This window comes from Oryctolagus cuniculus, chromosome 2, assembly GCF_964237555.1.
Source record: "Oryctolagus cuniculus chromosome 2, mOryCun1.1, whole genome shotgun sequence".
Lineage (NCBI taxonomy): Eukaryota > Metazoa > Chordata > Mammalia > Lagomorpha > Leporidae > Oryctolagus > Oryctolagus cuniculus.
The window spans coordinates 44,935,818-44,963,195 of record NC_091433.1 but is presented as its reverse complement, the minus strand read 5'-3'; the positions used below and the strand labels follow the sequence as shown (position 1 = coordinate 44,963,195).

Below are 27,378 nucleotides of genomic sequence, written 5' to 3'. Positions count from 1 at the left end.
GAGGCTGGCGGGCGGGTATATCTTCTGCTCCCTCGTCACAGGGACGGGGACAGAGAAGGCAGGAATGGGCAACGACGTGGGTGGGCTGGTGAGGGGCGATATTCAGAGAAAGAAATATGTTTTCCAATATTTACGGAAAAATTATTTATATTACAGGAATGGTCATTTTCCATTTGAAACACAGGATTTATTTGAACTGGGAAACAGCTGAGATCTATAAGTCTCTTACAGTTACTTGGCTTAACTCAGCACTTTGATGAATCATGCATTTTCCTGTGAATTGTCATTTATATTCCTGTTTCCAGAGGCCCTTTTTCCCCACAAGGCACACTTTCAGGGGATGAAATTAACGGCACCTCTTTAGATTAACAGCCCATTTTTGTGATGGATCTCGGGGCTGCGAAATTTACTCAATCCAATAGATCAATAACTGTCACCAGCATAAATACTCTAAAAGATTAGGCAGTCCTTCAATCATTTTTCTTTTGCAACTTGTACGTGTTTTATTTATTCTTTTCTATTTTCGTTTTCAAATCACTGACCACGCAGGGAAGAATACACAAGTAACACAAGAACTGAGCTCCCAGCAGCAGCTGTGGGCCTGCAATGCTCCTGTTCCCTCCTCGGGTTCCCTCCACCAGGCGAGACTGAGTCCTCAGGAGCTGGTGGGCTGGCCACTAAAGGCCGGGGACAGGAAGGAGCCCTCCGGCTGTCCCCAGGGACTGCCTTGGGGTCGCAGGCGTTAGCCCATCTGTCCGCATGAATCACTGGTAGGGCACAGGCAACAACTGTTACCCGTCATCCTGGAGGCTCCCAGTAAGTGAAAGGGCAGCCTAGGGGTCAGGTCTGCTGTAGCAGCAACAACGGGGAGACCTGCAAACCGGCAGAAGGGGCCGACTGGGCGCAGCTGCGGAACCCCGCAGGCCCCTGCACTCGGGGCAGCGGCTCCACTTGACTGGAGCTGATCCGTGAGTTGCAACCTGGCTGCCATCCTTGGATTAAGCCCTGAGAGAGACATTTGCAGACATCTGTGCAAAAGGCCAGACTTGAGGAGATGGCGAAGGTGAGCTGCAGACCCTCGGGCAGCTAGGGCACCTCCAGCAGCAACGGCCCTGCTATGAGCCCTCCGTCCTGCCCAGGGGCTCTGACCCGCCTCACAGAATGGCAGGCACCATGGCGGGGGCACCAGGATGCTGTCTACGGAGAGGCCCAAGAGCTGGAGTGAAAACGCCTTTGAGAAATGAGGAATTCACGGAGGTCTGAATTCTCTGTCAAACTGCTGGGCCGTTTTTGCTGTTGTTTTAATAAATAAAATTTCCCATGAAGATGGAGCATCCCTAAGAGAATGAAAGCACAGTGGGGGAGAACAGATTTGCTATTCATAAGATGAGAAGTGCTGTTGATCTGTGGGAGATCATAAGAGACTATTTTCTCCCCAGCTTAGCATTAGTCTTTTCACGCTGATATCATGAATCGGAATGAAATGTAAAACTGAGAATTAAGCAAACACTTAGAAGAAGGAGATTGTTCTGTTTATAGAAATCTCCTCTGCCTAGCAGTGGGCTATTAAAGCAGCAGACGACATTAGCAGTCAAGCACCTAAAAGTTTAGCAATCATATGATTAACAAGTTGAAAATAGAAAAGTGTAACAAGGAAAATATAGGGGGAGAAGAAAGTGACCTATATTATAGTTAATTATCCAAATGGGAACGCTGAAAGAAAAAAACCTGGGGTGTGCAGCAAACAGTTTTGGCATCAGGGCCACCCACTGTGCAGGGGCCCCCGGCTGACTCACCTCCTCCGTCCTGGCTGCCCGGACATCTGGGAGAGCAGACTGCACCATGATTCGGGGCACGGGCTGAGGAGACAAGGGCACGGGTCAGGGACCCAGAGGGGCAGAACAGGGACCCCTGGGGGAGGTTTTCACCTGACAAAGCAGAGAGCAAGCAGGACTCACCCAGGGCGAACTCTCACAATGCTACAGAACTCCAGTAAGTCGCCGCCAAGTAGGCCCACGTGTGCTAAGGGCTCCGCCTCATAAAAAAAGGAGCGCGGGGCAGGGCTTACTCCCCAGCAGGGACGCAAGACACACACTGAAGACAACAGTGCACAGTGCACTTGTACACCCCCACATGCCCTCTCTTTCCTCAAGGGCTATGCAGACCAGTGTTAGAAGACTTCTCATGGAGAAGTGGCTAGAATAGGAAAGATCTAGAAAGATTTTAGGCACAATGCGGAAGCCAAACCAAGCCCTGATGGCCAGGAAGAACCCAGGGCAACGTGATGGCACAGGAAGAGAACAGAAAGGAAGCCAGTCTGGCTGGAGCACAAACCCAGGGCACAGAATAGAGCAGGTGAGCACATCTGGGGGCCGGGGTGTCTGAAACCAACCTAATCAGGTAGTGACAAGGGCTCTCTACCATTCCTAAGCACAAAGCAGAAGATGGCTGAAGATCGGAGAAACTCATCTGGCAGTGGGATGCAAGTTGATCGAAGAAATATTTAAAGTCCAAGGAGGCAAGTCAGTAATGAGATTGCAGCAACAGGGCAGGTGTGAGGCGATAAGAGCCTGAATTAATGGACATGAGCAACATCACAGGAAAGGACTTTGTTACTTGTAGATATATCATTCAAAGAACGTTTTTTAAAAAGCAGCAAAAAAATAAATAAATAAATGAGAGCCACGATAAGGAACGGCAGGAGGAGCAGAAGGCACCAAAAAGTCATTTTGTAGCTGCAGAGCTAACAACGGCAGTGGGACAGAAAAGCAGGTGCGCAGACGTGGCCTCTGGCCTCTGGCCAACCCAGGTCTCCCTTCTCTGACACGAGGCTCTGCACGGAGCCTCTGCGTGCCCGGCTCCAGAGAGGGCTCGTCCTGGCAGAGCAGGCCTAGGACCGGCTTCCCCTTTCTTGCTGGGTCCAGAGGCAACAACAGTTGGCCGCAGCCCTAATCCAGAATTTAAACTGCCTATAGACAGAGATTCCACATCTTCAAGCTTCCTTTCTTCCGGTCCCAAGTAATCTGGTTGCTTCTGGTCCCTGCGTGCAGCTGGGCGCTGAGGCTTCCATGCAGCTAGGACTGTCTAGACAGAGCCGGCACGCTAAGTCTGCACTGAAGTCTTCACTTCTCCCAGGGAGCCCACGCTCCAGGAGGGAGAAGAGCCCACCTGAAGCACATCGGCCCACTCAGCTGCTCGTTAACCTGAACGCACAAGCATGGAGTATCTCATTCTTAGCAAAGCGCAGTATTATAACCACTTAGGCCTTGGGACTGCTCCTGGAAGAAAACAGAGGATTGTGCTAGAAGGGAACAGTGACAGGACCTGAGAAGAGGTTCCACAGGGAGGGGACTGAGCAGGCAGCCGTAACGGCTAAAGACGGAAAGTGCAAAGGAATCAAGTGAAGGAACACACACTTCACCCTGCAAACCCTGGGCAGGCGGGGCTAGGGTGGGAGGGGTCTGAGGGAGGACCCCCTGGGGGCAGCACTGCATGTGATAAGGGCCTGAACCACAAGACCCTCCAGCTCCCACCTCAATTCCCTGACCAGGAGCCAGGATCCCTCAAGTCCCACAACAGCTCACACTCCTCCCACCTCCCAAATTCTCCACGGCTCTCTGCCAAGTCCCTGAGAACCAAGTCATCCTCCAGCCTGCATCTTGCTCCCAGCCAGGCCTGAGTGCAGAGGCTGCTGCCTTTGTCTTCACCTCCTTTCTGGAGTACCTAAAGCCCCTCCCCTCCGGCCCTGACAGGGTAAGGTGTTCTAAGTATATTTCTTGGCGAAGGCAGACAGAGGTTTGTCAAGCTCCAACCCCAAAGTACTCACATTTCTCAGATCTTATTCACAACCAAGACGGGAATAACTACTTCACTAAGGTGGAGTTTACCCTTTCAAAACTTAGAAATACAGCTCTCGGCTTCAGCGCCATCTTCTTGGAGACCACCGCACCGTGAGAGCCAAGCAGAGGAAGACGCGAACGCGCAGGCTGAAGCGCAGAACGATGAGACAGAGGTCCAAGCACACTGCCGGCCTGTGCACCGCGATGGCCAAAGAAGAAAGTGGTGCCAGACCACAGGCCGCTGCTACAAGCTGTTGGACTGCTTGCCGTCATCTGCAACTTGTCTCGAAAGATTTGGAACTTCCATCGCCAGTGGATCACTGAAACCACCTATGAGATCCACTCTGCTGACACCAAAACAGTCCCTGATGCCCTCTGTCCTGGGCCTGGGACATTCTGGACTAGCTCTGTTCTCAGTTGTGGCCAAGCATAACATGTGTACAATAAATCATCTCCTCTGCTTAGGGGAAGAATTAAAAACAAAAACAAAAATAAACAAAAATATAAAAACCTACCAAGAATGTAAGGGTAACTGGTAGGATGAAACTTTTTTTTTAAATGACTCAATTAGAGCACAAACATAATTTACACTTTAACGACTCAATGTGATTAGAAAAATTCGGCAGGTGCTTAAAAATATTTGTGAGAACACATTTAAGGAACATATGCAATCCAACACTGGTTCTGTTGATGTCAATTCCGCTCAACAAAGACTACCAGGGCTTACAACGCACAGGGCACCATGTCAAGTGCTGCCCATGGGCAACCCAAACATCAGGAGGGTACAGGGTCTGGCTCCCAACCTACTGACAAGCTACTCCGGGGGAGGAATGCACAAGTACATAACCGAAAAGTCCCGTATGGGACAGGGATCCCAATCAAAGTTTCCAACGCGAAGGATTGCAGAGGAGCATGGGGCCCTAAATAAAATGGGCCTGGAAAAACTTCATGGGGCAATTTTATGACGAGGCTGGCCTCGAGCAACATGACAAAGGTGGGATGGCAGAGGGGCCAAGCTGCGTGCCAAGTGGTCCCTCTATCCCTGGAAAAGCAACTAAGTTTTCCAGGTCTTAGAAAATGGAGATCTCTCTAGACTAACCAGCAGAGAGAAGGGTTAGGGCAGATGGAGGTGGCCTTGTTTGCTTACCATAAGTTTCTGACTGAAGCCATGAGAGAAGTATGTTTTGAGATGTCTAATCCTTATCCAGGGGAGATACTAACATTAGCATGATCAACTAAGAAATTCCAGGTGTATTCCTTTGGTGTAGCAATTAAGCTGCTGCCTTGGATGCCCGCAATCTGTATCGCAATGCCTGGGTTGGAGCCTTAGTTCCACTCCCAATTCTAGCTTCCAAGGCAGCAGGTGATGGCTCAAATAGTCAGGGCCCTGCCACCCATATGGGAGACCTGGATCAAATTTCTAGCTCTCAGTTTTGCTACTGTGGGCATTTCAAATCTCTCTCCCTTCCCAATAAATTTTTGAAACAGAGAGATTACTTCAGTTGTTCCACTGAGAGAGCTAATAAGAGCCCAAATTTGGATGCTAAGAGAAAAAGGAAATAGGAAGGGAAGTTCACAGACATAAAGGAGACGATTCGGCAACAGATGTCTGTGGAGACTGGGGAAACGGAAGATGATGCCCAGGAAGTTGGATGATTTGAAGAAGTGAATGCGAGTGTATGTGTGTATGTATGCTAAGGAATGCGAGTGTATGTGTGTGTGCCCGCATCTGCAGGCGGGGGCTGGGGGTCCTGAGCCTTCTATATTTGGCAATGGCATGTGATGAATCCAGCAACCTTTTTAAGGGTACCAAATAAATCTACAAAGCATATTGAAATCTTAACTGTGCCATTTGTCCTTCATACATAATAGCTCAAATTTCCAAATGTGTATTGTTTGCATTTTAATGCTCGTTTGCATATCCCCTGTGCAAGCAGTTGCCTCCTATTTCAGGAGCTCAAAACATTTCAGATCGTAAGTTCATTAATACTTACGACACATCTGGTAACTATTAATAAAAATGACTGCAAAGTATTTTGCAGCTATAAATATTAAGGAGAAGTCCCATGAGGCAAGCGAATATAAGTATAATTATCGGCATTTCACACAGCGGAATCCGAAGCTCAGACAGCATTTACCGAAGAGTTAAATGCATTCAGGTTGCTCTCAAGTTGGTGACGGGGACAGAAAAGGACTAAGCTCTCCCGAGCCAGGAGAACCTGCAGTCATGCCACCTACCACGCCTACCCAGGCAGCACAACAGTGCAGGGAAATTGTGGTGGCCACTTTTCAGATCTGATCCTGCTGTTCTTTAAAACTGACTTACTGGAGAGAGAGAGGGAGGCGAGGGGATGGCAAGGGCAAGACCTTCCATATGCTAGAAAATTCCTGAAATGCCTACCACCACCCCTTGTTGGGCAGAAGCCAGAGCCAGGAACTCAATCCAGGTCCTCCACGTGGGTGGCATGGGCCCACCTCCTTAAGCTATCATTTGCTGCCTCTCACGGTGCATATTAGCAGGGGGTTACAATCGGAAGTGCAGCTGAGACTCAAACCCTGGCAATCTGATATGAGGTGTGGGCATCCCATGCCATGTCTTAACTACTGTGCCAAATGCCCACCCTAGAGGTTGCTGTTCTTTAAACTCTGCTTTTAATTGTCACATACACAGAGAAGACAGACTTGCAATTTCACAGCTTGATATCAAAGCTATTTTGGAGATCTGTCTGCCCAGAAGAATGAACTTCCAAGTGCTCAGCATGACACAGAAATTCCCCCACGAGGCTGCCCTTGACTTGCTCATTTTACTACATCACTCTGAACTCCCTGTACGCTCTGCTCTTCCAGACCTTCCCTCATGCTCTACCTTCTCCTAGGGAAGCACACTCCACCTGGGGAATACCTATTCACTCTGAAGTCTCAGTTCCAGCATGACCTCAGCTTCCCAAAACTGTCACCCCAAGACACGCACACACTACAGCATCTACAGCACTGTCCTGTACTGTGCGGTCACTTGTGTCCGTGGCTCTAAAGGAGCGTCTCTAAACAAGCTCTTAAAGGAGAGGGAGTTAAGTATCATTTGTCTCTGTTTCCTTACATGGAACAGTAACCTACAGTTCGGTGAATGGATAAATAAATTCATGAATTACCTAAGAAATAACAGAAGACAGAACTGTATGGTTATATAGAATTTGGAAAAGAACAAACACTTGGAAATTCAGGTGTAAGAGTAGAGATGTGGGAGAGGAGGTAGCAGATGCAGGAAATAATTTAAACTTTACCAACACTGAGTTTTCTAATGAGTTGCTTTCTTGTTTGAAAAGAAATCTTTCCTGATAATCACCCCTTGCTCAGAGTTCAACGGACGCTTCAATGTAATTCTTCACCTGTTGGCTAAATTAGTACAATCCTGTATATCTTTTTCTCCCCCTATACTAATGATTTAAATTCCAGTATAGGAAATTATTTTTAAGGGAATATACAACAGGAGAAATGAGGCTTAGTTTTTACTGCAACTAAGCAAAGACCAATCTCTCAATTTCCTTCTGCTAAAGTGGGAGAAAACATAAGCACATGAAGCAAGCAGAGTGCAGCCATAACCGAGCACTTCTTCATCTTCAGAATGCTCTGATGAAAGTTACCCCACATGGAAAAAATATCAGCCATGCCTACTTATCTAAAGATCCAGGCTCAGCAATAACCTCCTCAATAGAAACATCCTTTTTGAAAAGGTTATGCTAATCAGGGGAGGGGTGGTTTGCCCAGAAGAGTGGGAAGAGGAGTTGGGAGGTGGCTGGCAGAGCACACCAGGCCCTGCCCCACCCTGCCTTCAACTTCCAGCTCCAACTTGCCAGGGTGCCCGCAGCCTTTCTGTCCACCTGGCAGCCATGCTTCCTAATCGCCTTCTAACTGATAGAGCAGAACTTTGTTGGTGTTGCCTCTGGAGCTGTGCATTTGGAAGACATCACCCACCCATCTTCCAGTGAGCTAAGCAGCAGCATCTGGGGCAGAGAGAAGACACCAGCTGGTCCTCCCACGCACGCTGCTACCCTGCCTGCCACGTGCCCCCCGCAACGAGAGTATCACAGTACCAACGTATCAAGCACAGATTCCTACCAATATTAATATCCCTCGTGAGATTTTCAGATGCACTTTAACAGTCTCCACAAATCAATCTTCCAGGCTATAGCCCGAGGGAGCTTTCTGAAATACAAACTTGAAGATGTCCGTTTCCAAGGCTGTCAAGGACTCCCACCACACCCAGGCTTTCCAGAAAGGAATGCGGAAGGGGAGGAACTGTGGACAGGTCCTGTTCAGTGTATTTCCATGGCTGGGCTGGGCCACTCCTTCAAATCCCTTACTGATTCCACAAACATTATCACCTGGCTATTATTAATCAAATTTAGCTGAACTCTTACAATCACATGTGTGCATTTCATTCTGTTTTCTGAATATATGGCTCAGTTCTGCCACTCACCAGCTCTGTAACCTTAGGCAAGGCACTTAACCTTCTCTCAGGTTCCCTCAGCAAGGGTGCTCTCACTGGACAGGCAGCCACTGCTACACGTGGCCACCGGGCACTTAAAATGTGGCTCATGTGACCGAGGAAGTCATTTTTCACTTCACTGAATTTTAATTAATGGAACTTAAAAAACTGAAGTGCGTTTAAGTATATGTGAGATCCTCAGCCTGGACATGTGGATCTACTTTTTCAACTTTAAACTGTATATGCTCTAAATGCAGACTATTCTCAATGAATTAGGATGTGCTAGAAATATAAAGAGACAGCTGATTTTGAGGCATCTGCACTATTGGTGAATATCCCAACAGTTTTTTCTATTGATTACAGGATTGATGTAACAATGTTTGAACAGACTAGGTTACATAAGCTGTATTATTTTATTTTTAATTTCTTACATGTGGCTATTAGAAAATTTTAAATTACACGGCTCGCATTCTGTTTCTGCTGAACAGTGCTGGTCAACTCAGCACTGCTGTTGAGACAATGCACACCAAGTCCTTGGCGAGGAGCCAGGCACATAAGGCACGCTTAAGTACACTGGTGAGTATCACAGTTATAATCTTAGGAAATCTGCATGTTGTCTTCAAAGATTTCTGAGTTGGCATACCCTAAGTACATTTTAAAACAATCATTCAGCATATTTGATCTAAAAATTCAAAGTTTCTAATTGTGTTCATCAGTTCCCTCAAAATTTAGGATGTAAAATTACTCTATTTTCTTTCAAAGAACTTGAGGTTTTATTAACTTACAAGATGTGCCAGGTTCCTACCATATTCTAAGGATGTGCAAGAAGCTGGGGACACAGCATAAGCCACAGTCTCTACACTCACCAAAAACAGCAATGTGGGGTCTAAGGCCCAATATTCCTATTAACTTTAATTACATAAAGCAAAAAGGCCCACTTCTCATCAATATTTTATCACTTGATTCAAGGAAAAACTAACATACAGACCATATAGACTTATTTTGTTGTATTACATGTTAGTCTAATTTATCATTAAATATTACATAAATAGAATTTTAAATATTAACTGACACTTCTGGAGTTGCCAGAAAATGTACAGCTTCTGATTATGAGAATAGATAGTTTATGTTAAAAACTTCTGTCCTGGGGCAGGCAGGGGGTGGCTCAAGTACCTGGGTTCCTGCCACTCACATGGGAGATCTGGATGGAGCTCCTGGCTCCAGCCTGGCCCAGCCCTGGCTGTAGTGGGCATTTGGGGAGTGAACTAGCAGATGGGAGATCCCCCATGACCACTGCTCTGTCACTCTGCTTTTCAAATAAAATTTTTTAAATATTTATTTATTTGAGCGGCAGAATTACAGACAGGGAGAGAAGGGGAGACAGAAAAAAGATCTTCTATCCACTGGTTCACTCCCTGTTAGGAAACTAGCACACGTGGCCCAGCTACCTGAGCCAGGCTCCACCACCATCCTAATGGGAATCGCTGCTCCTGCTTCCCTGCCCGCCCTCAGGCAAAGTTTTAAAAGGGCCTGTTCCTGAACATGAGCTCTCTCTCTGTCCTTCTCTCCAGCACTCTCTCTTCAGCCTCCCGCTCTGGTCTCTTGGCTCTTCTCTCTTGGCCCTTCTCTCCTGCTCTCTTTCAGTCCCTCTAGCCTCCTCCTCTGGTCTCATGGCTCTTGGTTCCTTTCTCTTGGCCCCTTCTCTCCTGCTCTCTCTCGGTTCCTCTCTCTAGCCTCCTCCTCTGGGCTCTTGGCTCTGCTCTCCTCTCTCCTCTGCTCTATCTTCTCTCCTTGCTAGCTCCTCTCCTCTCTGTTTCTCTCTTATACTCTCTTTCTCTTTTTCCTTCGCCGCCCTTTCACTCCGGTCTGTAGGGTGTTCCCCAATAAACCCTTTCCCTTACTCCAGTGTCCGGTGTGCTTTGCGATGGCTAACATTAAGATATATAACACTCCCCAAATGGCTGCAACAGCCAGAGCAGAGCTGATCTGAAGCCAGGAGCCAGGAGCTTCCTCTGGGTCTCCCATGTGGGTACAGGGGCCCAAGCACTTGGACCATCTTTCACTGCTTTCCCAGGCCACAGCAGAGAGCTGGATTGGAAGAGGAGCAGCTGGGACACAAACTGGTAGCCATATAGGATTCCAGCTCACTACACCACATCACCAGCCCAAATAAATCTTAAAAAACAAAACCAAACCTACATGATCATTGGTAAAACTAATTTAAATATTTACATGAAAAAATATATTTTGGAAAAGGTTATTATGTACTTCATCCAAAATGATGCAAGAACTTAAATCATAGAAAGTTTATTAAGGAAAGGTTATTAATCTAAAAACCTTAAAAAAAAAAATTTAAATCCAGCTTGTCATTATGCCCTGTGAGCTAAGAAACTGCTTTTATATTCCTAATGGTTAACATATATCAAAAGATTACTTTATGATGCAAAAATTATGTAAAATTCAATCCTAGGTTATAAATAAAGTTTTATGGGAACACAACCAGACTTGTTTAATATCATCTATGATTAGTTTTGACAGACAACGTGACCGTAAAACCTAGTTATGTTTGCCAACTGGCTCTTTAGAAACCTAAAAAATTTACTATATGGCCTTTAACACAAAACACTTGCCAACTCCTGGTTTAAAAAATACTAAATGCCCATTCCCAAAAATGACCAGCACACAGGCCTCTTCAACTAGTTTTCTGTTTGTGTAAGATTTATTTTATCTGAAAGGCAGAGCTAGAGAGAGAGAGGGAGGGAGAGATCTTCCATCCATTGGTTCACCCCTCCCCCCCAAAAAATAATGGCCACAACAGCTGGAGCTGGGCCAGGCCAAAGCCAGGAGCTTCTTCCAGATCTCCCACATGGGTACATTGGCCCAAGGACTCCACTGCTTTCCCAGGGGCATTAGCAGGGAGCTGCATCAGAAGTCGAGCAGCTGGGACTTAAAAATTTCTGGGTCAAAACAAAAGCTGAGATGAAAGTAGGGGCATTTTGGCCCAGGGGTTTAATCACAGTACCTGGGTTTCATCCTTAACTCCAACTCCTGACTCCACTGCTAATGCAGACCTTGGGCAGGTACAGTGATGGCTCTATTGGTTGGGTCCCTACTACCCTCACGGGAGACTCAGACTGAGTTACTCCTGGCTCCAACCTGGCCCAGTCCCAGCAGCTGCAGACATTTGGGGAGTGAACTAGCAGACGGGAGCTCTGTTTCCCTGCCTCTCAAAATAACCAATTTTTGAAAAACAGAGATAAGAGTCTCCTAACAGCAGCTAAATAAGAATTCATCAACCAAAGTACCTGAATGGAAATCAGATGCTTTAAATTGAAGAAAAAAAAAAAAAAGTCTGCTCTACAAGGTCACAAGGCCTGGGCAAATTTCCCTTTGTTTATTCCAGAACTTAGTGGATGCGGCAGACCATGTCCATGTACATTTATCATGGGTGGTATTAAATTGTAGAGAAAACAGTCACATGTACTGTTTTTTCTAGATAACCCAGATGGCTAAGAAAAACTGACGGCTAGAAAACAAGGTATAGATAGGCTTTCTTATGTTGCTTAGTTGATGGTGAGCTCTTATTCAAGACACAAGTTTCTTTCACCAGGGAGTCTAAGTATGATTAGCCTAAAACAGTATCCTTGTGTAAAATGGAAGAAGTATCGCTTGTGCTCATTTCCCCGTTTTATATACGGAAGAATCACTCTAATGAAACATGGATAATTATCCACGCATCTTCCAATCAGTACCAGAGATCTGCAGGGTATTGCTCTGTGTACTCAAAGCTTCATATGCCCACCACTCTTGAAGCTATGCTGATATTAGGAAAAATATCCCTGGGATTGATAAGGCATCCCTAACCAAAGGCGGCAGACACTAACACAGAGACAGGCTGGACGTGTGACTGTACTTTCGATTGTGGAAATTAAGTCTGACCATTAACTCTTTAATTCCCTAGATTAATCAAACATGTCATTTACAGTCCCTAACTCTGCAGTGCATAAATATAGCTTCATCTGAACACAAACTTCTAGATACACGAAAAAAGCTATTATGCCAAATTAATTCAATCTAACTAATTAGAGAGCAGGAAGTTCTTTCAATTATTTTATGTGCTGTCTGAGAAACACACTTGAATATGAGTACAGATTTCATTAATTGCAGTTCATTATTTTCCAGATTGGTTACTAAACTTGCATCAGAAGGTCAAAGGCAGTAATTTTGTCAGCTGCCACCTCTTTCAGTGTGGTATCCCTGCACTTCTGGAATGCAGACAGAAACTGATTACAAACAAAAACAAATCTCCATAAAAATGAGAAATGTAAGTCTTTATGAGTATGTTCAAGCCTAAAGATTTTGTAAATTAGGCCGGTGCCGCGGCTCACTAGGCTAATCCTCCGCCTAGCGGCGCCGGCACACCGGGTTCTAGTCCCGGTCGGGGCGCCGGATTCTGTCCCGGTTGCCCCTCTTCCAGGCCAGCCCTCTGCTGTGGCCCGGGAGTGCAGTGGAGGATGGCCCAGGTGCTTGGGCCCTGCACCCCATGGGAGACCAGGAAAAGCACCTGGCTCCTGGCTCCTGCCATCGGATCAGCGCGGTGCGCCGGCCACATCGCGCTGGCCGCGGCGGCCATTGGAGGGTGAACCAACGGCAAAGGAAGACCTTTCTCTCTGTCTCTCTCTCTCTCACTGTCCACTCTGCCTGTCAAAAAATAAAATAAAAATAAAAAAAAAAGATTTTGTAAATTAAAAGACTTTTAGAAGAAAAAACTATTAACTCCTATTTTATACGAACATCCACAAACACTTCCTAACCTATCTTATACATAATACTAAAGTATAAGACCAAGAAAATAACAGCACCTTGACCCGAGAACCTGCTGCTTCCAAAGATCAAGTTAATAAACAATCTTTCCACTCCATTTCTCTGTGGTTATGTATCCCCACATCTTTGCAGGAGGGAGGGAATTGAACATTCTTGTCTGAATATATCAAGGACACTCTGATTAAGAGGTTTCTTCTTAAAGATTTTACTTGAAATAAAGAATTACAGTGAGAGAGGGAGGGGGGAAGAGAGATTTTTCCATCTGTTGGTTCACTCTCCAGAATGGCCACAATGGCCAGGTCAAAGCCAAGACCCTGGAACCCCATCCAGGTCTCCCACACGGTAGCAGGGGCCTAGGCTGCTTTCCTACACGCATTATTAGCAGGAGCTGGAGGGGAAGTGGGGCAGCCACTGCACTCTAACACCAGTCCCTATAAGCACTTCTCTGATCATCATTCTTTGATACATAACATGTGCCTCAATTCCACCTACTCGACCAGTGGAAACAGGAGGAATGACTGCAACAAACAGAACCTGTCCTAGGCCAGGCTGTGGCACAGCAGGTTAATGCCCTGGCCTGAAGCGCCGGCATACCATATGGGCGCCAGTTGGAGACCCAGCTGCTCCACTTCCAATCCAGCTCTCTGCTGTGGCCTGGGAAAGCAGTAGAAGATGCCCAAGTCCTTGGGCCCCTGTACCCATGTGGGAGACCCAGAAGAAACTCCTGGCTTCGGATCAGCACAGCTCCGGCCATTGTGGCCAATTGGGGAGTGAACCATCGTATGGAAGACCTCTCTCTTTCTCTTCCTCTCCTCTCTCTCTAACTCTGACTTGCAAATAAATAAATAAATCTTTAAAAAAAAAATTCTGTCCCTAGTCCTCAGTCCTTACCTGGATGATTTGATGGTCTCAAAAATTTCCTGTTTTTCAGAAAAATAGAACAGAAATTTCACTGTTGTTTTGGTGTAACAGAATACCTTGCTATCTATAAGTCATTTTACTTCTTCTCAGTTGTTACCATTCGCTTTCTTAATTGCATTTTTACTACCTCTGACTTTCATCTCATTGCTCCAGCAACATCATCCTAACCAGATCTTCACCTCCTTCAGTACTGCTAGCCCGCGAGTGCCTCGACAGCTAGCTCTCTCAGTCACTGTTAGCTCAAGCTATAAATAACTCCTGTAATCCTGCCTCATAAATCACCGCTGATGTTATTTTCTGAGAGAACTCCAACTGGCCACTGTACTCCTAGCTGTAATAAATCCAGAGCCACAAGCAGTAACCTGTGTTGTCTGATGATTCCCGGCAGGCTGGGAAGCCTAGGCGGAGCGCTGTGAATCCTCTCACTGCTTTGTCTGCTTCAGAGGAGGAGTTTCAGGCCTCTAAACTCAACTGGGATAAAAACCTAAACATGGAAGTCTTCATATCGGTCCCAGTGTAATTGTGGGAAAGGGGCAGCAAAACCACTTTGTAAATGATGAGAGGAGAAAGCAGGAGTGGGGTAGAAGTAAAACCTCTTCTTAAATGTGTGCTGTACGGTCACCGCGTGCTCTCCCCACAGGTCCCCACGACAACTGGGAGATTTCGTCTAGTTTTTCAAGCTGCTTCACATTACAAACTTGAAGCAACATTACTACTGTTTAACATCTGCACATCTTTTTTTAATTAATAGAACAGATTTCAGGCAGTTCATAGGTACAGTTTTGAGAAGATAACCATACTTCCCTTCCCTCCCCTAAGCTCCTTCTTCCTTTTTTTCTTTAATTTGTACAAGGATAGGCACTCAATCCACTCTATATTCACAGGCTTATTTCACCACTACCCATAATATTCAACAAGTACATCTTATGCAATATTAACATCAGTATTTACTTCCCCCATACAGAATTGATCCAGATTCCTTTTAGATATATGCACTGATTTGTCTTTCTCTGGATTCTATCTTTGATGTTATTCTAAATATCTAAACATCCAACAGTGCTTATTTAATGATCATTTGACTAGTTCACAGGCATTGGTGCCCTAACACAGAGACTAGCAGTATAAGACAGACAGACTGGAAAAGGAGTGAAATGGGGACTGAAGCTGCTGCTAAGTTGCACCATTAGAAGCTTCCACGAAATGATGGCAAAGCCAGTCTGCAAACAGGGTTGTCTAGCAATGGGCAACAGCATCGGCTTTGTTTCAGACAGAGAAAGCCATGGACACAGAAGCCACTAAATCTCTGTAACAAATCTCACAAAGTCTCTCATACTCTCTTTGGTAGAAGGGGGGACAAAAGTGGAGTGGAGATGGCAGTCACTGGGCAAAGAGAGCTAAAACGTGTGGGTTTGTCTGTCTGGCTTGAGGAGCAACCTCTACTTGCAGGTGACAGGGCTCTGCCGTAGGCCCTATAATGTTCAATGCTCCCTTTGTGGCTCAAACGCACACAGACAGTAACTTTCAAAAGTGTCTAGATGTCAGCTAGAACATATGCATTTTAAAAAATTCCAAAACAATCTTGATATCCTAGGAATGCTATAACAGAATCAAGTTGAAGAATTTCGGAAATGTATCTGAAGTTCCTCATGTAAGTAGTTGGGTAACGTAAGAGAAGAACTGCACTGACTGCTCACTGACGAAGGAAATGAGCTAATACTGCTTTTCAAAACACAAGTGCAGCCAGATGCTACCTGGAGAGAGTCTGCTAGTTAGATGAAGACGACAACAGTTGTGCCATTTGCCAGCCAGGTCTCTCACCCTCTCTGGGTTCCCCCTTAAGGTAGGACCCCAGCAAGACAACTGGAGAAGCAGGGGCAGTGCTTGGATGAGGTCCAGCTGAATACCCTCAGGCTGTTAAGACTGGCGGTGGTCTAAGCACATGATGGACTACCTTCTCCCCTCTTTCCCTCCTGAAGCAGAGAGAACTGGAAAGTGAACACTGGTTTGAAAAAAAGATACCTTCAAAGGAGGAGGTACCTTTCTCTGAAGGGAGGAGAGAACTCCCACTTTGACCATGGCCTTGTCTAAACAGAATCGGAGTTGGTGAACTCAAGAGGCTCCCATAGCCTTGGCGGCTCATGGCAAGAGCCTCGGGTGACAACTGACGTCATAAATAAGAGTGTCAATTGTTAAATCAACAACAGGAGTCACTGTGCACTTACTCCCCATGTAGGATCTCTGTCCTTAGTGTGTTGTACTATGAGAATTAACGGTTTAAGTAGTACTCAAACAGTACTTTATACTTTGTGTGTCTGTGTGGGTGCAAACTGTTGAAATATTTACTTAGTATATACTAAATTGATCTTCTGTATATAAAGAGAATTGAAAATGAATCTTGATGTGAATGGAAGGGGAGAGGGAGCGGGAGAGGGGAGGGTTGTGGGTGGGAGGGAAGTTATGGGGGGGTAAAAGCCATTGTAATCCATAAGCTGTTACTTTGGAAATTTATATTCATTAAAAAGTTAAAAAAAAAAACAAAGATAATTGAAAATGAATCTTGATGAAGAATGGGATGGGAGAGGAAGTGGGAGATGGGATGGTTGCAGGTGGGAGGGTGGTTATGGGGAAAAAAGCCGCTATAATCCAAAAGTTGTACTTTGGAAGTTTATGTTTATTAAATAAAAGTTAAAAGAAATAAAGAAAAAGATACTTTTTCCCTGGAGACTCCACAAGGAAGAGAAGCAGAGTTTTTTTGTTTTTTTCTTTAAGTCAGAACCTCCACTTGTAGGTATCAAATCTGATATTCTAGTAAATGGGATTCCATTATTATGAAGATTTTAAAAAATAATGAAATAAACCCTAAAGGAGTCTAGCCTGTATCACACTTTTCTTCTTACTACTATTTTGCAATTCCACTGGCACTGAAGTGCTCCATTTCTGTTTGGAGTATACCAACTTAAAGCATATCTGAAGGGCTCCAAGTAAGGGAAACATTTATGTTGATGTTGTCATTTAAAATTTACTTCTCAGAGTTTTAGCAGAGACAGTAAACACACATATGCATATGAGTATAAGAAAGATGCATAGGCACCTTTGATCAATTAAATCCAAAATGAAAAACTAAAGTTTTTCCTCTCTTTTAAGAATATTCTTTAGTGAAATTTCCATTGACATAGGAAAGAAAGCTCATGAATGTGTTCTGACACTTCAAATTCCCGCTCCTAAACCATCAAGACGCCCCTTTCCACTTCTGAATGACCCTGGTCCACGCAGTCTGAATTATAATCTGGTGCCCATCAATGGTCAACCAGAGCCACCTTGTGTCTCCCACACAGGCACGGTTCTCAGTGCCCTGAGCCCTGCCCCAGAGGTTCACGCTCTAGAGGCGAGATCATCAATGCACACAATCAGCAGAGTCAACATGGTAACATACAGTATGTGTGGTGGAGGAGGTTGTTTATGAAATACCTGGTCAAGAACAGCCACTCTAGACTCAACAGTACTTCTTTGGCGCAACCTTTCGTGGTGGCTCTAACAGCAGATCACGCCACAAGAGACCTAGAGGCTCTGCAAGGACATTGAAAGGCAAATGCCAAAGCCCCTGAGACTGAAATGTGCCTTGTGTGCTCATGAGTTAAAAGGTGGCAAATATGGCTGAGGATGGGGAGCAAAGAGGAAGACAAAAGGAAAACAGAGTGAGGGGCAGGCCGTGGGGCCCTGGAGGACGCTGCAGGCCACAGGACAAAGCTGGGGCTCTACTCGGTGTCAGCGGGAAGCACTGGAGGCTTCCAGGCCTGATGTAAGGCTGTGAAAGATCACTCCAGCTGCTTTCCGTCAAGTTAAAGCTGTGAGACAGACAAAAACATCAAAGGAAAGAAATAGAGGTTTGGGTTTTTTTGTTTTTAAAGAGGGCTGGCCTACGATGGAGCTCAGAGCACCTTTGTGTTCGAGACTTGCTGGAATACACCATTCCAGAGAAGGACTGAGGAATCCGCAGCAGCAAACCAGGCCCAAGGAGGAGCGCCAAGGCCTAGGGACATTAAGTGTGGCGGGCACGGTGCTCCTGCGCAGTCAGTGAGATGACAAGAGATAGCAGGAGCATGACTCAGCTCCCTCGTGACCTGGAGAACCGAGAAACACCTTCCCTGGAGCAGGGTTTTTTCACAAAGCAACTGGAACGTTACAGCTCCTCTACTGGGCTTCTGCATCAAGGTCACTCTAGACTTAAATTTTCATTTATTTCTGAAATATGAAATATTTATACAAGGCCAGTTTCTTCAATACTTTCTGCTCATGTGTGCTTAAAAAAGAAACCAATGCATTTGAGCACATGAATAAAAATTGCTTAAGAAGTCTTACAAATATTCCATGACAATTTCTCTGAACTTGGGCATTACAGAAATATTAGTTATCCTCCAATCACTAGATTTGTTTCTAACACATTTTTCTTTCATATCCAGAGAAACAATTATTTACACAGAAAGGTGCAGCAAGTGATTTGACTTGCTGTATCAAAAACCGAAAACAGGGGCTAGTGTTGTGGTATAGGAGGTTAAGGCAATGCCTGCCAACAATGGCATCGCATATGGGCACTGGTCAGAGTCCTGGCTGCTCCACTTCCGATCCAGCTCCCTGCCTGTGTGCCTGGGAAAGTGGCAGAAGGTGGCCAAAGTGTCTGGGTCCCTGCCATCTGTATGGGCGAGATGTGGATGGAATTCCAGGTTTGCTTGGCCTAGACCTGGCCATTGCAGCCATTTGGGAAGTGAACAAACAGATGGAAAACATCTCTCTCTCCCTCTGCCTTATATTTTTAAAAAACTGAAAATAGCTTTAAAAATCATAGTTGTAAATACAGTGGGCTATTTTTTCAACACTATTGTAATTTCCTGGATAGCTTAGCCTTTAGCAAACAGCAATGGAAAAACAAAATTTATCCAATCTTAATGTGAATAAGAATCTCCTTGGGTGCTTATAAATGTAGATTATAAGTTATCCCCAGGCAGGCTATCTAAGGTTTACTAAGGCAGGTTGAAAACTGTTGTTTTTTAAAAGCTGCCTTGGTGATTCTGACAGACAGCTGAGGAATCATCCTTTGTGAAGCAACGTAGGACAGACTAACAGACACAACACACACCAGTAAAAGTCAGTTCTGCCTACTCAGTCCCTGTGACTCAGTTTCCACAGCCACAGATTCACTTCGATGGCCGTCAAGGACGCTCTGTGTCTAAACGTTTCCTAAGTCTCGATGAGTCATGTTTCTCATCTACCGTGTTTATGTGTATGCTTGTGTGATGCTAGATTGGAAAAACTTTATATCCACACAGCAGTCGAATAAAACGAACTCCATCTCCCTTGAAAATGCATACTCACAGACTTCAGAGAATCCTTTCAACAGTCAGGTCTACTACTCAACTGCACTTCTGCAATTTGAATGTTTCAAAGAACCTGATGTCAAAAGACCTACTTCAACAACTGAACTTGCACTGTATGTGTTTTTGAATGAGTATAAATAAATCCTCATTTATCATTTTTTGCTGAGTTAACACCTACATAAGGCTAGAAACTGCATTTCCAACAGGGTTTCCATTCGCCACTGCCCAACAGCAGCTTCCTGATTGTCTGGAAAACTGTGAAAGCATTTTCTCTAACATTTATCCCAGGGCTGAGAGTTTTGAGCAAAAAGGAAATAAGACAAGTGATCACTTTTCAGTCAGAGCACAGGTTTATCCACAGCCCAGGAAACAGAGGTTGAGAGGGAAGGACAGTCATGATATAAAATTGTTTGAAAAAAAGAAATGAAATCAAGAATTAAAAATAGAATTACATTTTCTACTTGGCAGTACACAAACAACACTAAGTGCACTTCATAAATTTTACTATTGTTGCTCTAAGTGATATTACCATAAATCACATTAGTAGCGTACTTGGCAATTTTAAAAGCAAAAAGGATGGAGTGTGTCAATAAGTTTAAACAGCTCTGTTATCTCTGAAGAGAGTGGAAGAGAAATTATCACAAGCTTTTACTCGGTCTCAAAGCCCAGTTCCGAAGCCCTCACAGTCGCTACCCTTCTCCCTCTGGCTTCAGCACAACAGCATCACTACCAGCAATTTATTTTAAAAATATGCACTGCTGCCTTCCTGGTGCTCTGTACCTGATGTGTCAGGGGTGGGAGCTGTTTGCCCCTCTTTTCATCGCGGACAGGAAAGAGAGACTTCAGCAGCTTTGGCATCTGTGGCACAAAGGATTTTACCGGATTCAAGTAGGAGGCTGCAAAGCTACCAAGTCCTGTCAACAATATTGAAAGGGAGAAAAAGACATAAACATTGACACAGAATCTTTTCCTGTGAATTTTCCAAATATTATTTGTAAGCAAATCTAACAATATATCTTTTAAATTCCCTTAATAATTATCATTAGGGACTGGTGCTGTAGTACACCAGGCTACGCTGCCACTTGCAATGCCAGTATTCCATATCAGACTGCCAATTGAAGTCTTGGCTGCTCGACTTCTGACCCAGCTCCCTGCTAATGCACTGGGAAAGTAGTGGAAGACGGCTCAAATACATGCGTCTCCGTCATCCACATGGGAGACCCAAATGTAGTCTGTGGCTTCTGGCTTTTGCCTGGCCCAGCCTAGCTGTTGCAGCCATTTGGAGGAGTAAACCAGCAGATGGAAGACTGATTGATCAATCTGTCTCTATGCCTTTCAAATAAGTAAATCAATCTTCTAAAAATATATAAGAAAAACATATTAATGTACCCTGAAACACAATGGTGTTTCCTTTTCCAACTTAATGGCAGTAACTGTGCTGCTTCCAAAATGTTGTAGTCTGAAGTGTTCCTATGGGAATCTGCAGGGTAATCCACCCGCCTCCTAGTCACCAAGTGGTACAAGCACTGACTTCTGACATAGAATAAAACAGGACTTGATTTTTAAGTCCCACAGCCGGTAACACCCATGTGTAGCTCTCCATGTAGACTGTGAATCTTAGAGTTCAATATGACTTACTCATTGACTTCAAATTTTTTGTAACTATTTAGTGAAGGAAGATGATAAAAGTGGTATTTTGGGAAAAGGGTGGTATTTGCATTGTTTTCATAAGACAGGGAGAGATGTCCTGAATTAACTATATTATTATCGATAGTTAATTACAAAAGGCTGGGCTCAGAGGTGCAGACAATACCTATGATGCAACATTTCTGCCCCCTTATTAGTTTACAGGAAGACCTAATCCAAGTCACAGGTGGTAAAAAGCTGCATCCACATTCACTCTTTAAAAAGTCAGGCAAAGAACCTTAGGAACATTCACGTTCTGCCTGAACGGAAGTGCGCTTCCCGCCTAAAGCTCTACTCCACAAAACCACTGAAAGGTCTCCACATGCACTGGCCATACAATTGGGAAACAGACCCGCACCACTGAGAGGCTTCTACGTTTTACATAAAATAGTAAAACAGCAACTTTAAGTAGGCTGGAGAAGGAAATACATTGAATCATGAAAGTCATCACTAAAAAAATAAAGCAAAGAGATAGCTTTAATGTGAATACATTACAATTTAGTTCAGAAAAGTCAAATAATTCACAAGAAGACAACAACAGGGAAGAGAGAAATCAAAGAGGATGATAAATATACAATACTTAGGAAGAATACAGGGTCAGAAGAATATAATCATCTTAGTGCTGAGGAAAAAAATGCACAATCTAGAACTTTCTAACAAGTTCAGCTAACATTCTACAGAGGATGATCCTTAATTAAACGCTGGACGATAATCAAAGGCTTCACACGTCACCAAACAAGAGACAGTCAGGCATCCGTGTCTTCAGGCTCCTCTCTACGCATACGCTCGGATTCACCTGCATCTGGTCAAGGCTGTGGATCTAACCACCACTTTATAAGAAACACAGGGTGAGCTTTGGGTTTCAAAAACCTCATGGGAATACGAATGCATAGAAGTCTTTTTGTACAAGAACTTGGCTTATGGGACAGCAATGTACAAGAAGGAACACAACATAAATTTAACAAACCAAAATCTGTGTAGCTCAACATGTTAAGACAAGAGGGAGAAAAACCCATATGGACATAATAAACTAGTGGTTACCCGGCAGGAAATCACTTTTTCATGACAGTGATTGACAAATGAAAAGACAACTCACCTGGTTCTGGGGAATGGTTATTTGGGGGACACACAGAGAGGGCTGGGGGGACTGGAGCCATTCCTCTGGAAACTGCTGTTTGGGATACATCCTGTTGACTTTCCCACCGGCCCTAGCAAGGACAAAAACCATTATTTTGTTTCAAATTAATCAATCAGCAAAAGGCTTAAAGATATTCAGGAAGACCGGCGCCACGGCTCACTTGGCTAATCCTACGCCTGTGGTGCTGGCACCCCAGGTTCTAGTCCCCGTGGGGGCGCCGGATTCTGTCCTGGTAGCTCCTCTTCCAGTCTAGCTCTCTGCTGTGGCCCAGGAGGGCAGTGGAGGATGGCCCAAGTGCTTGGGCCCTGCACCCACATGGGAGACCAGGAGGAAGCACCTGGCTCCTGGCTTTGGATCAGCACAGCGCGCCAGCCGTAGTGGCCATTTGGGGAGTGAACCAACAGAAGGAAGGCCTTCCTTTCTTTCTCTCTCTCTCTCTCTAACTCTGCCTATCCAAAAAAAAAAAAAAAAAGATACTCAGGAAAAGAGCTTATACATTACTGAAGCTTTATTCTCCTTATAGGACATGATAAATCTGATTATGTAAGGGGTTTTCTTCTTATACTCGCTCATAATGTTCAATGCCTTAATGCATTCGGGTCACCCTTCCACTTTGTAAGTTACGACCTCCCAGTGAGTTCCATCCTAAGGTTTTTTCTTTTAATGAATCAAATCTTTTTTTTTAAAAAAAATTATTTATTCATTTGAAAGGCAGAGTTACAGAAAGGTAGAGGCAGAGAGAGAGAGAAGAGAGAGAGGTCTTCCATCCACTGGTTCACTCCCCAGATGTCCACAACAGCTGGAGCTGGGCTGATCAGAAGCCAGGAGCTTCTTCGGAGTCTCCCACACAGGTGTAGGAGCCCAAACACTTGGGCCATCTTCTACTGCTTTCCCAGGCTATAGCAAGGAGCTGGATCAGGAATGGAGTAGCCAGGGTTCGAACTAGTGCCAACATGGGATGTTGGCACTGCAGGTGGTGGTTTTACCAGCTATGCCACAGTGCCAGCCCCACTAAGGCTTCTACTACTACCTCGTGTGCCTCCCCACAAAGGATGGATACGTGAAGGCATTTGTTTGGAAATAAATTCTCCCCTAAGTTCTGTTTGAGGACTCCTCTGCTCTAGTGCCTCAGGACATTCTTCTCACTTCAGCTTTTCCATTGATAATGGAGCACAAAGCTATTATTGCCAGGGAGGAGCAGGCGGAAGCACACGCTCCAGGAGAGACAGGTCCAGAGTGGGCATTCCACCCACTCACACAGGGCCCTGCAGTGGGAATGCTTAGCCTGTTACCAAGTGTCTCCGTTTTCTTAGATATTCAAGGTAAATTCCAGTTAAACCCAAGTCAAATAATCACAAGTTCTCAATTATGGAAACCTGTGAATTAACAACTTTTACTGCAGTCTCAACTTATTTTCTAAGTTCCCATGAAAGAGAATTCACTGTGCGGTACAAGAAAAATGCCAGGTGGCTGGCGCTGTGGTGTAGCAGGTTAAGCTGCTGCTTGCAGAGCTGACATTCTGTATGGGCACTAGTTCGAGTCCCGACGGCTCCACTTCTGATCCAGCTCCCTACTAATGCGACTGGGAAAGCAGTAGAAGATGGTCCAAGTGCTTGGGCCACTGAACCCATGTGGGAGATCCAGAAGAAGCACCTAGCTCCAGCCTGGTCCACCCCTGGCCATTGCAGCCATTTGGGGAGTGAACCAGTGGATGGAAAATCTAACTCTGCCTCTCAAATAAAAATAAAGAAAGAAGAACAATGCCAGTCAGGTGATGGAATAAATGAGCATCGGAAAACCTGGGTTAAGCCATCACAATGGTGATGTCACCAAGATACTGCTAACATCAGTCCTATGGAAAGAATGAAACCCCAAGCACACATTTCTCGTACAAAAAATAAAGAACAAACACTAAGAGATGCAAATCTTTTTTTTTTTTTTTTTTTTTTGGACAGGCAGAGTGGACAGTGAGAGAGACAGAGAGAAAGGTCTTCCTTTTGCCGTTGGTTCACCCTCCAATGGCCACCGCACTGCGGCCGGCACACCGCGCCTATCCAAGGGCAGGAGCCAGGTGCTTCTCCTGGTCTCCCATGGGGTGCAGGGCCCAAGCACTTGGGCCATCCTCCACTGCACTCCCTGGCCACAGCAGAGAGCTGGCCTGGAAGAGGGGCAACCGGGACAGAATCCGGCGCCCCAACCGGGACTAGAACCCGGTGTGCCGGTGCCGCAAGGCGGAGGATTAGCCTAGTGAGCCGCGGCGCCGGCCATAGATGCAAATCTTTTAAATGCTTTAAGTTCCCTCTGATCCTCTGATAATCACTGATGGTTTTTACTACAGTTTAACTGTGGTAATATAATATGACTTTAAGCCAGCATGCCTCTAACGAGTGCCCTCAACAGTTAACTCCAGTTTTCTTCACAACCGCCTGGAAGTCAGAATGGAAACAGTGAGTTCTGCGCTGCTCGTGAAGATGGATGGAGCTGGAAAGCCCTCTCGGGTTTCAGGGTTTCAGATATGTATTGGAAACCTATCTGCTTTTAGCAGCAATCTAAGCACTGATCATAAAATCAATCAGCCCTAAGTGACCTGGATCCTGTTTGCCTCGGAGAACGCCACTTTTCCCTACGAACTCTCTCAGCACTTGACGTCATCTCAAAAACCGGTTTGATGTTCTGCCTTCATTAGGAAGCACGGAAAACAAAACAGACAGGAGCACGTGGTGGGGAGAACATGAGTTCCGCAATCCTTCACTGTAGGAGCACTCGTGTTACTACGGACTTCATGCTGATTTACATACTTCAATGCTTTGCTAATGTTTTCTGCATTTAAATTTAATTACCTGTCTAGGAAACTGCAGCTTTGTGCACCCTGGATATCACAATCAGGCGACTGAACACTGAGGTCAATAATCTTTGGAGCATCTCAAAGGATGACAAGACCCAGGCTGTTTGCTATATCAGCTCACACAAGGCTGCTCCAAAGACAACTTAGAGAATACATTTCTTTTCTCATTTGAGATTTTCTTCCTTGTTGGGTGGCTCACATAGTTGCACTCTGTCCTTTAGGACAATGAGTGGCTGATCCAGAGTAATCACCCAGGCCGTGTGATACTGAGTTATCTGGCGACAAATTGAGGTGTCACCTCTTCCCCAAGGCACACTCGGGGCTCCGCCAGCTACCCACAGAACGCTTCCCAGCTGGCACTCCTGCCCAGTCACTATGTATCAAGGAAGCAGCGCTTCCAGCCAGACACTCCCACACTACACGTGACAGCACCTGAAAGGACGTACCATACTTGGGACACGCAGCACCTCCACCAGCCACGGTCACAGTCCTGGCAGCCTTGAGCAATCTCACCTGCTACCTGTTCTGAGGTCTGACTGCCCTGTGACGGAAGTCTCAAGGCACGCAATGGGCTCTGCTTCCAAGGATGACTGGGCAGCACGACACTCGTCTCTCCTCTGATGCCCAGCTCTCAGGGGAACGCTCGCTGAAACCCTGCCCTCGTTCTTTCTCTCCTGCACTGCCTGTTGTCCAGGGTCTAGCTACACGCTCTGTCCCTTAGGATAAGGCGATTACTGTCTCTCCAGTAACTTTTATATGCATGGCTGACCTCAGCCTATCCTCCCTTTATTGACATATTGGGGAAAACAAATGAGGCAACCCAGTAGTTCAAAGGAAGATGAACTCAGGACTATGAGCAGCAAGACAGGGTAACATTTAGCTCTCATAAATAGTTAAGATCTAAAAATGACTGAGTGCAGTGTTTCCTTACCTCCACCACAGCAATCCACTCCCTACACCACCTGGAATCTCAAAAGCTCAGTCTCTAACATTCTGCACATCTACCAGTCGTCACAATCAGTCACAAGGAGGACAAAAAGACAAGGTTCCAGCCTTGTTTGGATCTCCAAGTTAGCCTCACACTTATCAAGGGTTATTTGTCCTATTAGGGGGAGTTCAAAGACAGTCCGAGTTGATACAGCAATCATTTGCAGTGCATACCACGCTTAGAGGCAACAGCATACAAGGCTCTTAGCCAACTTGAGGATGTGACTTGCTCCCTGTGGGCACCTAGTTTTCCTGTTTCTGCTCCTCTGCCAGAGACAAATTCTTTGGGTTTTCCGTAAAAGGGTCTGGTTTTTATCAGGAAAATGACAAAGAGGCAAATAAAGAAAAGTGCCAGTGACATTTCAGGTCCAAAGGTAGCTTCTAATGCATCTAAAGAAGAAGTGACTCATGGTTGGCATCAGCCTGGAGCAGTGCTACACTAAATAATTACAGTTTTCAGGAAGGTGATGTAGCCAAAATACACAATTCTGTTTTGTTAACAGAATACTCATTCAAGCTATTGACTAATTTTAATTTCATGAAAAACTATCAGAAAATGAAAAATTCCCTACTTTATCAACTTATTAAAAATATAACTTCCTCTAAAATGGTTTTCAAAGTAACAATATTTCTGTTGACAGCATTCCTTACATTGCAAAAGATCTCAACATACAGGCAATGTTAAGGTGGAAAGATGGACACCACAATGGAATTAATTCTACACCTAAATATCAGTTGGTAGATGGCCATAAAAAGCCTGCTATGTTTTTATTATACCTATAAAAAAGGCTTTACCATAATGATGACACATCCAGTAACAGTAAATAGCAACATCACTTCAATTAGGGGTCATAGTTTATATTTTTAATTGAAAGACATCCCAAGATTGATTTTAGGCTCAAAAGTGAATTTAAAATTCTATGTTTTTGAAGATGAATTCATTTATTAGTTCAATCTTGGAGGAGTTCAGTCTTTAAGATGCAGGAAGCACCAATAACTAAGGGGAATGCAGGTCAAGGCTGGCCTAATTCAAAGTGTTATCAGCCCAAACCATGAGCTCGTTTTAGGAACACTGCTACTTCCTCCAACACTCTCAGTAGCCCTGATCCTATCAGACAAGTCTGCTCGCAACTCCTGCACCCTCGCCCCGGATGGATGAGTCTCTGAAATTAACAAGATAGAAAGGGAAACAAGAACAATCCAGCGGACTCCCTGCTTCTCGACATGAAGCAGAATGTCACACGGTATGTGACATGATGTAGAAGACACAGCCCCTCAGA

At 45.0% G+C, this 27,378-nt stretch overlaps 1 protein-coding gene across 2 annotated transcripts in view; it reads right to left on the bottom strand.

The window, feature by feature from the left end:
- KIF13B (kinesin family member 13B) overlaps positions 1–27,378 on the bottom strand; it is a 216,976-nt gene that overhangs the window by 6,934 nt on the left and 182,664 nt on the right. For both annotated transcript variants that reach the window (XM_051842522.2, XM_051842523.2), the window contains 3 exons: positions 22,225–22,336; positions 20,223–20,356; positions 1,797–1,859 (listed from right to left, as the gene is read on the bottom strand). In XM_051842522.2, coding sequence (XP_051698482.2) covers positions 1,797–1,859; positions 20,223–20,356; positions 22,225–22,336 — 309 coding nt within the window. The remainder of the gene's footprint in view (positions 1–1,796; positions 1,860–20,222; positions 20,357–22,224; positions 22,337–27,378) is intronic.